The sequence below is a fragment of the Mus caroli genome, unplaced genomic scaffold (assembly GCF_978045245.1).
Source record: "Mus caroli unplaced genomic scaffold, Mus_caroli_1 scaffold_8, whole genome shotgun sequence".
NCBI classification, from domain to species: domain Eukaryota; kingdom Metazoa; phylum Chordata; class Mammalia; order Rodentia; family Muridae; genus Mus; species Mus caroli.
The window spans coordinates 42027555-42040970 of NW_028227263.1; the positions used below are offsets into that span (position 1 = coordinate 42027555).

Consider the following 13416-nt stretch of genomic DNA (forward strand, 5'->3'; position numbering starts at 1 on the left):
TCTCTTCCATTCCTTCAATACTAACTCTGCAGTGCAACCCTGGCTGTTTTAGTACTGAATGAACTCTTGTTCATAAGGACACCAAAGGGAAGTGACATTTGTCTTCTCCAGCACAGTGTGGTGTGGTTGTCGGGAAAATAAATCCACCATCTCATGCAATAGCCTACCATTGAAGCACATGGTTGGTATGACCTTAACTACATGGAAGGTAGTGGCATTGGTTCAGTCAGGCACCCTGGGAGTCTGTGGGTGCTGATCACTCAGTGTCTAAGCCTTCTTGTTCCATAAACATGCAGACTAAACCAAAAGCACAATGGGAGGAAACAACTTCAGACAGACCCAGATGGTGCTTTTATCACGTGCCTTGTCTTAGCAATGAGAAAAGTAACCAACAAAGGGGGAAGAGTGGTTTTTTTGGTAATGAATTCTGCAGCACGACACTATTATTACTTGATATCTCCAATAACTTGACTTTCCATTTATTACCCCCAAACAGAATTTGGCTAATAGCAATACAAATGAACAGATTAAATTTTTAGCTGCAAATGAATTTTAATAGTTTAGAACAACAGTGAAGACCAGCCTTTTTTTTTTTTTAAATCAGACATGCTCCACATGAGATTATACATATGGAATCAAACTGGCAAGGAAGACAAACTAGCATTTGAAGACAACAGGTATCTATAGTACTCCAAACATTCCACAAAATATTTCATTGAGTACAAAGGACTATAGGCCCATGTATTATTATGTACAAGACAGTTAAATGGGTATTTTATATTTATACATACCTAGTTTCATACAACGATCTTAAGTCAAATGCACTTCAATTTTCAGTTTAAGAACCTTAGAATTTATTAGTTTGTAAGAGGAAGCATTTGAATTTGTATACTAGGTATGGTTATGTGTTGCTGTTCATACTTTCTATTCCTTCACTTCTTGTTGAACGTGAGATATCCTGAGTGACATAGTCTTAAAAATCTGTTAGTTGTGGTCTGGCGTCAGTTCTTACGGATTGTCTTAAACAACAAGGATGAGTTAGTGGCTAGTAGACTTTGTCACATTTCTTCAAGACAAAGGGAAATATGGAAGTCAGAGGGCATGGATATTATCCTGACCTAGCTTTAGGCATTTTTGAGAATATGAGCTAGAGTAAATGGTAAGCATCTCTTCTAAATGATGCCAGATATACCACATCCAAGCAGGACAGAAGGGAGACCATGGGAAGAGATGCCTGAACAGCACAGGTCCATCCAGAAGGTGAGCATCAAGGCAAAAAGTAAGACCAGAAATGGATGAGAATGAGAAAACTCAGGATTTCAAAGGACACAGGGTCATGGGGGCTGGACAGTCCCAAGGATTGAAGTATGGATAGGCAGGTTGGGAAAAGCAGCATTGGGAGAACTTGTAAATGAGTGACCCATTGTTGGTGACATTGAGAAAAGACACTGTGCCCTCTTCACAGTCAAGGAAAACCCCAACCCGATGGAGAGGGGTGACCACAAAGGGGTTCAGAACAGTAGGGTCACAGTTGGAAGAATCCTCAAAGATACTATACTTCGATCCATGCTGTAACCCTATAACCCAGTAGCCATTCTGTGGTTTGTATCTGTGGTAACCATTTGGCTGACTTTTGCGTTGTCTAACATCAAACCTTAAAGTTCGTTTTCTAGTGTAAACTCCCAAGGTCCAGGCATTTTTTTCAGACACATCCACTTCCCAGTAATGTTTTCCTGAGGAGAAACATTTGGAGCCCAAGATACCGTTATTACAACACTTAAAGGGCCAAATGGACACAGATGTCACTTGTCTGTGGTCTTCTGAAAGTATAAGATTCAAATTTAGGTTTTCTGGATTAAATGTGAAGTTGTCTATAAGAGGGAAAACAAGAAAGAAAAAGATTAGGTGGCATATATGGAGGTAGCTTGTTTGTGAAACACTGTGAAAAGCCAATATTGGAGAGCTTAGAAGAAAGTAATATTGAATGTGGGATATGATAAAACAATACAAAAATGTTACATAATTGTTGTTTAGTACAGGATCTTGCTAAGTGTCCCAGGTTAGCCTTAAGCATACAATTCATCTGCCTCATCTCCCTACTGCTCTGACTGTAAGCATATACCATCACACGAAGCCTATGAGGAATACATTATGTGTATGAGGTAACACAGGAGACAGAGGTGATGAGGCCACATGGAACCACACCCTTGTGAAAGGTGATCAGAACACAGTGATTTCAACATCTGCAACTTCTTACTCCAGTAGGCCCGGACAGCTGTTAGCTCTGAAATGATAAAAGATTTGGAGACTTTTATTAGAAGCAGAGATTTGAAAGAGGTAATGCTTTGCTCTCTCTAGAGGTAAGAAAGGGTGGTATAAGAGGTTTATGAGAGGCTTAAAAAGGTTTAAAGGTCCTCTCTGGTAAACAAGAACACTTTAGGGTGCTCCCATGGACACAGCTGCATCTTCCTTCTCCCAGAATGCCTCTCCCTGACTTCCCTGCTATCTTTACCATAGGCACTGCCTGCTGCTCTCCTCACCTCTAAACTTTTGTAGCATGCCACTCAGATCAGGAGCTTGGAATACCATGCTCAGTTTCTTAGAAACTGCTTTTGGCTTCTTCAGTGTGCAGATCTGACTCCTAGGGATGGAGAAATAGTTTAACCTTTGCATCTGTCATGTTGTTGTCTTGCTAACACAATGGCCTTTATCTCTTACCACATCACTGATGTGCTTCATACCTGAGGAGCCTAAAGGAAAGCCCTGACTGTGAATCAGAAGCCACAGGCCTCTGTGAAATGTTCCCTGTGACACTGGGAGGATCTACACCTCTTGAAGTCACAGCTGCCTCATCTTAATATGGGGTAACTTTCATCTCTTTTGAAATCTCATGGAAATAATATAAATTTGGGTGAAAAGCATTGGAATGACATTGCCACAGCACTGAGGGTGCAGTGAGGACCTATGAGTTCTCAAGGAAATTGAGAGCAAGGCTGAAGGTCCTGGCTGTGATGTAGGGCTCATAAACTAACAGCCTGTGAGTTTGTGAATAGTCCAAAGCCTTGGTTCCACATACACACCACACCACATGCCCCATAGAGATAACAGATGGTTCTTCTGGGGGAAGAAGAAAGCCTGAACTCTAGGTATGATCCACATCAGAGATAACAGATTGTTATGGGGGAAAGTCTTGCAAAAGAAAAGTTATTGCTTAAAATGAATGTGGTCAGCCAGACTTAGAGGCTCCTGTCTGTAAAATTAATCAGGACAGTTACTAACTCATCTTTATTACACAAAAGCACTGCTTGGGGTAACCCATACTCACCATTTCAAAATACCGCTCATATCCTGGGAATATGAAAAACACAAGAGAAGAAAAAAAAAAAAACACAAGTCACAACATGTGGGAATTAGAGCAGTGTAAGTGAAAAAAAAAACAAAGCAGGAGAAGGAAGTAGCAGAAGAAGCAGCACCAGTGGCAGTGGTGAAGGAAGATGAAGAGGAACAAGAAGAAGAAGAAGGAAGAAGGAGGAGGAGAAGCAGGAGGGAGGAGGAGGAAGAAGAAGAAGGAGAAAGAGAAGCAGACGACAACAGAACTGAAGAATCAAGAGTAAGTTATTTTATTTTTTCTAGATGCTTCTATAAATGTGGCCCAGAGTGGCGCTGAACCTCCTGTTTCATCCTCTTGAGTGCTGAGGTTACAGACATTCACCAGAAAAGCTGTCTAAAAATACAGTTTCTTTCTTTTTTCCTTGTTTTAAAGTTAAGCCAAAATATCAACAAAACTGGCAACCCTCAGGCTAGACACACTAGGGAAAAAAATGAAGAGGTAAAATTTTCAAACTGGAAAGAAAAGATGAGACACTACTACTGACCTTAAAGAAATGAAAAAGAATCATGGTGATTCACACCTTTTATCCCAGCACCCAGGAGGCAGAGGAAGGAGTTTGAGTTTGTGAGTTCAAGGCCACCCTGGCTCTACATAGTGAGTCCCAGGCCAGCCAGGGTTATATAGTGAGGCCTGATCTCAAAACAAAAACTAACAAACACCAACAACAGCAAATGAAATAGAACCACGAGGAGCTGGGGTATGGCTTGGTGGTGGGATGCTTACCTAGCAAGTGTCAGACTCTGGATTCCCACCCCAGTTTACTGTGTTATAAAAAAAAATTAGATAAGTAGAGATGAACAAATTCCCAGAAGTACAGAACCAACCAATACTGATTCAAAAAGACAAAACATTTCTAAAGATTAGATGGGAAATTAAAGTTCAAGCAAAGGCCAACCATGGTTTCACGGTTAAATTGTACTAAAAGTTAAAAGAATAGACAACACCAAAATTGTTAAAGCAGCACAAGAAGAAACGAAGCAACCAAAGCATCCCTGGAATGATACAGCCTGGCACTACAGTGCTTGGGTACAGAAATGAAAAAGGTCAATCAAGGGCTGGAGAGATAGCTTAGCGGTTAAGAGCACCAACTGCTCTTCTGAAGGTCCTGAGTTCAAATGCCAGCAACCACATGGTTGTAACAACTGTAACAAGATATGACTCCCTCTTTTGGAGTGTCTGAAAACAGCTACAGTGTACTTACTTAAATAAATCTTATTTTAAAAAAAAGGAGGGGAGGGGAGGGGAGGGGAGGGGAGGGGAGGGGAGGGGAGGGGAGGGGAGGGGAGGGGAGAAAGAGCTTACATATGCGGAGCCTACTGAATGCACAATATTACATAAGAGAGACATTTCTAACCACAAGACATTTGAGTAGTGTTTTAGACTAACTGACAAATAAGAAAATGATGGAAGGGCATGGAAGCACATGACTTTAATCCTAGCACTTAGGAGACACAAGCAGGCAGATCTATGTGTTCCAGGCCATTCTACTCTACAGAGTAAGTTCAGAACAGCGAGGATTACACAAAGGAACCCAGTCTGTAGGAGGAGAAAGAAGAAGAAAATAAGAAAAAGGAGGAGGAAGGAGGGACAGGAGGAGGGACAAAGAGGACAGTCAAGAGGGCTCAATGGGAAGAGGTGCCTGCTGCCAAGCCTGGTGACCTGAGTTCAGTCCCTCAGACCCATACAGTAGAAGAAGAGGACAAGGAGGCTAGAGAGATGGCTCAGTGGCTAAGAGCACTGACTGCTCTTCCAGAGATACTGAGTTCGATTCCCAGCAACCACATGGTGGCTAACAACCATCCGTAATAAGGTCTGGTGCCCTTTTCTTGTGTGTTTGAAGACAGCTACAGTGTACTTATATACAATAAATACATCTTTAAAAAAATAGTTTAAAAAAAATCCTCGTTAGGCGTGGTGGTGCATGACTTTAATCCCAGCATTCTGGAGGCAGAGGCAGGCGGATTTCTGAGTTCCAGGCCAGCCTGATCTACCAAGTGAGTTCCAGGACAGCCAGGGCTATACAGAGAAACCCTGTCTCAAAAAAAGAAAAGAAAAAGAAGAAGAAATAGAAAAAGAAAACGAAAAAAAATCCTCCTTAGAATAGGGAACAAAATACCCATGGAAGGAGTTACAGAGACAAAGTTTAGAGCTAAGACAAAAGGATGGACCATATAGAGACTACGCCACCCAGGGATCCATCCTATAATCAGAGACCAAATGCAGACACCATTGAATATGCCAGAAAGATTTTGCTGAAAGGACCCTGATATAGCTGTCTCCTGTGAGGCTATGCCAGTTCCTGGCAAATACAGAAGTGGATGCTCAAAGTCATCTATTGGATGGAACACAGGGCCCCCAAAGGAGGAGCTAGAGAAAGCACCCAAGGAGCTGAAGGGGTCTGCAAACCTATAGGTAGAATAACAATATGGACTAACCAGTACCTCTAGAGTTCGTGACTCTAGCTGCATATGTAGCAGAAGATGGTCTAGTCGGCAATCAATAGGAAGAGAGTCCCCTTGGTATTGCAAACTTTATATGCCCCAGTACAGGGGAACGCCAGGGCCAAGAAGTGGGAGTAGGGCAGGGGGAGGGTATAGGGGACTTTCGGGATAGTATTTGAAATGTAAATGAAGAAAATATCTAATAAAAAATTGAAAAAAAAAGAAAATAAAACAAATAAGCAAAAACAAAAAGAAGAGGACAAATTCCCACAAGCTGTCTTTTGATCTCTACTGGTGGGCTGTGGCTCATGTGCATGCACACATGTATGCACACACACACAATTTAAAAAAAAAGTAGTTAAAAAATTTAAATCACGCTGGGCAGTGGTGGTGCATGCCTTTAATCCCAGCACTTGAGAGGCAGAGGCAGGCGGATTTCTGAGTTCGAGGCCAGCCTGGTCTATAGATTGAGTTCCAGGACAGCCAGCGCTACCCAAATTAAATCACAAAACAAATATGAAAATCCATGGCAATTATAGTCATGAACAAATATTAGGTTTGGTTCAACCTAAAGACATCAATCAATGTGATAGCCCATATTAGTAGAATAAAGAATAAAAACCACACAATGTCAATGATGGTGAAAAATTGAAGAACGCATTTGAAAAACTTCCACATACTCTCATGTAAAATGAAAGAGAGCAGGTGGGATTAGAAGGTACCTTCTGCAGCCTGTGAAAGGTGTGTAACATCACCCCCAAACCTAACAGCTAATATCATGGGGCTTCCCCATGGTAGGAAAAGAGAAAGGAGAAGAGAATATTCTTTTCCATGTCTTCCATCCAATGTTGTGTTATTAACTCCAAGAAGGAAAGAGAAAATGTCTCTGCTGCTCCTCCTACCTGCAGCAGCTCTGTATCTGACCACTCACACCGCCGCTCTAGATCCAAGATAAGTTCCTCCACCAACTGGCTCTGTTGAGCCAGCTCAGCCTCTGCCCCCGCCAGGCTGTCCAGTATCATCTGCTCCTCTTCTCCGAGTCTTTTCAGCTCTCTCTGTTCCTCCTTGTCCAGGATACTTCTAAGCTGATTAAAGCCTGTTTGAATCCTTTGTCTCTCAGTCTGGACCTGGCGCTGCAGGAATGGACATTGGGAGAGAGAAAGATATAACAAGTCTCCCAGGCTGAAGGAAGATGTCAGTGGAAGTAGGACTTCAAACCAAGGAGGATATAGGAATATAACAGCAAGTTGAGGATGCTATTCTTCTCCTCTATTTTCCCTTTAGTACAAACAAACTCAAACAAGAAGAATATATAAACAGCACTCTTCTCATCCAAAAATAATGTAAAACTTGGATGAGGCTCAGATTGTAGATAGATGGATGTCTTGGGCACTCATGACTCCCTACATCTACATGAGCAAACCTAGAGAAAACTGGTTTGGGGGGGTGTTTCTTTGTTTGTTTTGCATGGTATCTTCTAGCAGAACTGTCAGAAAAGAGAAGAACAAAACCTCTTCCAGCTTTTGACATTATACAGTTTATCTCTGCACTCAATTCTAAATACGTACGTGTATTTACAATGATATACTCCCGTCCCTCATCCCTAAAATGTAACTTTGGGCTTATTGAATACAAGGAAACAAAGGGCCTAATTGGATGAGGATCAAAGAAGGTCATCCTAAAATAGCTCTCAGCATCACTCAGGATGATGGAAGACTTGCCTTCCAGGAAAGTCTGTCTTCTTTAATGTCAGCTTCCAATGTCTCCACCTTCTCCTGCTCCTTCCTCAGCCTCGTGAGAGCTTTCTGGAGATTCTCCTGCGTGAAAGGAATCATACCGGTCATGCGTTCCACCTGGACAGTGAACTAACAAAGAAACCAGTTTGTGCCCAGAAAAAGACCAGTTCATATAAGCTGTGAGGTTGATGCGTACTGTTTACAACATAGAACAAAGTCTAAGGAGGTGGATGAATGCATTCATGATCCCTAGAGGAGTAAAGTCCTCACCTACACACTGTTTTCCCTTAGATTAAGTACAGACCATGCAGCAATGCCACCCTCTCCTCACATCCAATTCACAGTGTTCCCCTGCAGTTGCCTTGCTGAGAGGAGCAGTGAACTCAGGGCTTGGGAAGCATTCCCCACCCAAACAATGCAAGGGAAAGGGACCAGAAACCTTCTGCTCTTTGATCAAGAGATTGTGTGTACTGCAGGCCAACCCTTTACATAAACGGAAAGAAAAGACATTTCTAGGCATTAGGAAACCAGTGGCAATGTGAATCAAGAATGATGGCAAGGTTATATTTCTTACCGAGAATCACTTTCTACCCTATCTTCCTCCATCACGGACTTACCTGACATTCCCTGACTGCTTCCTCCCAGAGGAATGTGTGGTGACCAGGATGCTCCTGAGAACGCTCACAAACCCAGCAAATGACCTTCTTGTCCTCCTTACAGAAGAGAAGGAGCTTCTCTCCATGGTGTACACAAAGATCTCTCTTTTTCCCGATGTCAGGCTTCAAGTTAACCTCCCCGAGTCTCTCTACTACGTTTGCCAGGTGTTTATTAGCCTGTAGATTTTCCAATGAGAATCTAATACCACACACAGGACAGCTGCTTTTCCCTCTGGGGTTGATCACTGCATTCTTGTTCGTGGTGAGACAGGCTTGGCATACACGGTGGCCACAGCCTAGACTCAGGGCTTTGGTCAAAAGCTCTTGGCAGACAGGGCAAGTGGTTTTCTCCTGTATATTCGTTGGACCTGTTGAGGCCATTATGTTGCCCCTATGTCTTTTCCTGTCCTAATCTCTGAGGCTCTTCTTTCTTAAGGACTGCTGGATGGCTAGGCAGATTTTAAAACAATGGTGAGTCAGTTCTCCAAGGCAACTCAGGACAACACAGCCACTAAGTATCCTTCAAGGTCGATAATATGATGGTTAAAAGCACTCAATTTTCACCAGTGACTAGACAGAATCTGCAACAAAGAACAAACCCTTAGTAATTTGGTAACTGGAACAGAAACACTCCAGATGAAGAATGCAGTGGTGGCAGAGGAAAGAGAAGGAAGAAGGAACAGAAAACACAGTTAAAACAGGCCTGAGCACTGTGCAGAAGTGCAGTCCAACAACAGAAGACTGGGAATCTCCATTGCACACTGGTAATGGACAAAGTCTCACTTTTCTTCCTAGTAGTTGGCCATGTAGTACAGTGTTGGGACAATGACTTTGATTGGGACCTGGCAGGTTTAGGGGTGTGTTTTCTGGCTTCCATTATTAAAACAATACAAAAGAAAACAAAACAAAACAACACCACAAAACAAAACAGCTGGGCAATGGTGTCGAAGATCTTTAATCCCAGCACTAGGGAGCCAGAGGTAGGATGATCTCTATGAGTTTGAGACCAGCATGATCTACAGTCAAGCTACACAGAAAAACCCTGTCTTGAAAAATCAAAAATAAAATGAATCTTTTAAAAAAAAATCATGTATTTCAAATAAAGATCTTACTATGGACAAGAGCTGATACCAAAAATTACTAGAAAGAAACAAGAGCTGAAATTAGTGAGCTGGAAACTAAAGGCATACAAAGGACCAGTGCAACCTTCCTTTGAAAGGGTAAACAGGACTGACAAGTTCTGGGCCATAAGAGTCAAAAGAATGAGAGAGGTAAATGTATATGATAAGTACAAGTTGTATAAGTACACACAAATTAAAAGAACCAAAGACGTTATTTTTTAAAGTTGATAAAAGCTAATGAACATTAAAAGATGATGTTCAACCTACAATTGATTGGTAAATAATAAAAAGAAAAGTTTAAAAATCACTATGATGTCTGGAGAGATGGTTCAGTGCTTAGGGACGCATGTTGCTCTTCCGGAGCATCCAAGTTCAGTTCCCAGAACTTGCACAGTGACTCGCAACATCCATAACTTCTAATCTACATGATTTGAAACCCCCTTTTGACCTCTGAAGTCACACACACGTGGCATACTTGAGTTCTCTCTCATTCTCGTTTTTCTTCTTCTTTATTATTTCTTTTAATTTGTATTTTTGAGACAAGGCCTCATGTAGCCCTGGCCAGGTGTCAAACTGGCTGGATAAGCAAGGTAGGCCTAGACCTAACTTCTGATTGTCCTGCCTACACCTCCTAAGTGAGGGCATTATCAACCTGCACCAGACCTGTACTTGCTCTGTCATAAAATGTCCTCCCACTCCTCAAATAGCCTCGTCTCTGGATTCCTTCTCTGATGACAGCAAGAATCCGAAGGCATTAGGATGGGGTCTCTTCCTAGCCCTCTCTTTACCTTGGAGACCCCCAGTCATATTCTCTCTGCAGCATCATTCCAAGTCCACCCACCTCCTGCTCCTTTCTCTGCAGCTCCTCCGGAACATCTTCCTCTCAGATTTAAGGAAAGCCCACCTGTGTTAAAGCTTCAAATTCCTTATGATCCTACTGAAAAGCCAGGAGGTGGTGCTATATACCTTTAACCCCAGCAGTTGGGAGGCAGAAGCAGGCAAATCTCTAAGTTCAAGGCCAGTTGGGTCTACAAAGCTAGTTTCAGGACATCAAGGGCTACACAGAGAAACCTTGTTTCCAAAAACCAAAACCCAAAGCAAAATAAGGTAAAAGAGATTATATTGAACCGTTTGCTTACTCTGAAAACAAAAGCTGCATAGTCTATAAACTACTTAGTTCTTCTTATTGTCATTCCTAGCTGGAGTATAAGCATGTAGATTTATTTCATATTAGATAAATATTGAATGGCTGCTTAGTATGCTTTTTTATGCCAAAAGACGCTTTATTTCCATTGACATTTTTAATTAGAGAGAGACCTTTATTAATTCTGTGTTTGTCCATGACTAAACTCTCTAGCATTGCAGTGCAGATTCAGAACAAGGAGATGTGGTGAATTCTGAAAAGTGAAAGTACTGGACAATGCCGGGCGAGGTGTTTAAACCATCTATGAAGATGCAAAATGCCCATATATTAGCCTAACATGGAAAATATTCAGAATCAATATCTTACCAAGAACACCTAGGCTCTGTCGAGACCAATAGCTAACTCTTGTTTACTATCTCTGAGTAAGCAAAAAAACCAAACAAACAAAAAAAAAGAACTGATATAACTTTTAGTGCAAAGATCCAAGCAAGAAGAATGATCAATAAGGCCTAAGCCAGGTGAGGACACCAGGATCTCTTATGGCTACTGAGACAGAAACAAGCAGGTGGAGGGGTGAGGGGGTTGGGAAGGTACAAGCTTGTAGTCCCAGCTACTTTAAGAGGCTGAGGCAGGGTGATATTTGACCCCAGAACTCCAGGACCAACCTCAGTAAGGCTATGAAACGGGCCTCAAAAATAAATAATAAATACGTATTTAAAAAAAAAAATCTCTGTTTAAGTAAACATGGAGTCTTAAGAGTGGCTCTTCAGAGGTACATATAGTTAAAAAGTGACACAGGGGCGGGTTTTCAAGTAAATCAAGGCCTCAGGATGTTAAGGTCACTCTGGCTGCAAGGAGGGGAATAGAGGCTCCTCTTAGACTGAGCCCCTGAAACTCTACTTTATCTTAGTAGGCAGAGGGGAGAGGGAACAAGGAGAAGGGAGAGAAAAGGAGGTGATGCTGGGAGCTCTTGAGATTCCAGACCTGTTTACAAGGTGCATCACATATGCAAAGCAGAAGAAAACAGAAAGTGCTTGCCCTGGCGAAAGAAGGGGCTTCTCCAGAAAAAAAAAAAAAAAAAAAAAAAAAAAAAAAAAAAAGACCTTCCTGCTCAATTTCAAGTTGATTCCTCATGAACTTTTTCTCAACTTCAGATCTCAGCAGTTTGTGATCTGTGAGCAAATAAGCCTCTCCTAAGCTTCACTGGATGAAGTCTCTCCTTTAAGGGTCTCCCTCCCTCCACCCTGGACAAACTTTCGCACACACCTTTGGACCCTCACCTCTGGCCGGGAAGAGGAGATCGGTCCTCCAGGCAGAAGAGGTGAAGAAAAGCCAGGGACTGGTTTTAGCCAGCCAACCCAACCAGCAACCCCTCCCTTTCTGGCTGCTGAGAAAAGAAACTGAAACTCCAAACCAGCTGGGACAGGAAAGAGGAGGAAACTTTTGAGTCCTAAGTACTGGCAAAACTCTAGGCCACCGATAGATGGCGATGCAGGGACTCTGGTGATCCAAGGAAGAACTGAAGACTTGACCTAGAGGTGAAGTTTACAGGGGCCAGGAAGAGCTTTTTGGTGGCCATAGCTAAAGGGCTATCACTTACATCAGGTGGTTAAAGACCATGTTAAGGGAAGATTCCACTCAGCAAGAAGGCAGCCACGAAATCAATAGAAACAGGAGAAACTTTTATTAACGTGTGACCCGAAAATAACACAAATGGCCCAGCAAGCTATACAGTTTCTTGCAGTCTTCTTCAGGCCAGACAGCAGCGGTATTTTTATCTAGTCACCATCTGAGGGTGGTCTCTGAGTTCCTTAGGGTTTAAAGGTGTTCAGTTAGGGGAACAACAACCCAGGAATACAAGGGAAGACATTTAAAAAAAAAAAAAAAGCATGGTCTTTTGCTTAATTTGTGAATAACAATAGCCCTTTGGTTATGAAAATAGAATCTGCAGCCTTGCACTTACCTTTGTCCACTTTGACCTTCTCAAGTGTCTCCACCCCCAATCCCAGCCCAGGTTAGCATGTTTACATTCCTTTTAGGCTACACTCAACAGTTACCTAGCAACAGCCAGGTAGGTCTGGCTTGCTATAAAAGGAACTGTTTGGCCCCTCCTTGTTCTCTCTGAGCCCTTTCTCCTTCCCCCTGCCCCCTCTCCACATGTTCCCTGCTGGTAGTGCTCTTCTCTCTCTCTCTCTCTCTCTCTCTCTCTCTCTCTCTCTCTCTCTCTCTCTCTTTCTCTTCTTACCCACCCCCCCCAAGAATTATCAAGTCTACCCAATAAACAAGAAAGGGAAACCATGCCTGCAGCAGGAAATGGTGCCAGTGAAGTTGTAAGGGTCCATGATTCAAAGAAGAATGACACCCAGACTCAACTGGTATGCAAATGTAAAGATAGATTTCTGCAGAAGTCCAGCAAGCTGGGGTCTCAAATTACCAAAATAGAGACACCCAAGAGAGCTTGCTGGTCTGATTTAAGGCTCATTAGGGAATTCTGAGGTAGGGACCTCTATGTTAATCTATTGGGTCCATCTCTATGGACATTCTATTACAGGGTGTGAGGGCAGGAAACTTGCTGGGGAGGTCTGGAAACTGTTACTGAGGTAGTAACTGTGGAAGTCTGGGAACTGCTGAATGACCCACTGGCCTTGCTTCAGGCCAGGTGGTTGGGACATTCCATTAACTGGGCTTGAAGGCTGGAGCCTAGGATTTTTTCTATTGAAAATTGACTTGCCTGGACTGGCTCAGTTCTTAGGCCTAGTCTCCTTAACTACCAATTTGAAGTATGTCATGAAATCAGCCTACCTTTCTCTCTCAAAGTCACACATCTTAAAGGAAAACCTACAACCACGACTTTATTAAACCAGCTCAATTCCTGAAACAATCAAAACTTTGTTTTTATATCCACAGATAAGTGTAGTCCTCACTGT

General features: G+C 42.5%; 1 protein-coding gene across 2 annotated transcripts; it reads right to left on the bottom strand.

Annotated features, from left to right (window-relative positions):
- Positions 1-24: 24 nt before the first annotated feature.
- LOC147002905 (E3 ubiquitin-protein ligase TRIM34B-like) lies at positions 25-11860 on the bottom strand. 2 transcript variants are annotated; one of them, XM_085841446.1, is made up of 8 exons: positions 11770-11860; positions 8186-8805; positions 7554-7649; positions 6735-6965; positions 3326-3348; positions 2541-2641; positions 2258-2284; positions 25-1871 (listed from the first exon to the last, which is right to left on the bottom strand). In XM_085841446.1, exons 2-8 carry the CDS (start codon positions 8603-8605, stop codon positions 1312-1314), a joined length of 1458 nt encoding a protein of 485 aa, XP_085697572.1. In that variant the 5' UTR covers positions 8606-8805; positions 11770-11860; the 3' UTR covers positions 25-1311. The 2 variants fall into 2 exon arrangements, with proteins under 2 accessions (XP_085697572.1, XP_085697573.1); XM_085841447.1 differs by having other exon boundaries at positions 11756-11860.
- Positions 11861-13416: the final 1556 nt, after the last annotated feature.

Excerpts from the sequence above, each read along its gene's own strand:
- LOC147002905 (XM_085841446.1), bottom strand. The coding sequence starts at position 8,605 with ATGGCCTCAACAGGTCCAACGAATATACAGGAGAAAACCACTTGCCCT. Across the intron at positions 2,642-3,325 it reads ATGAGCGGTATTTTGAAATG|GAGTCAGATCTGCACACTGA; the intron begins GTGAGTATGGGT and ends CTCCATCCCTAG. Across the intron at positions 1,872-2,257 it reads AGCTGTCCGGGCCTACTGGA|ACAACTTCACATTTAATCCA; the intron begins GTAAGAAGTTGC and ends TCCCTCTTATAG.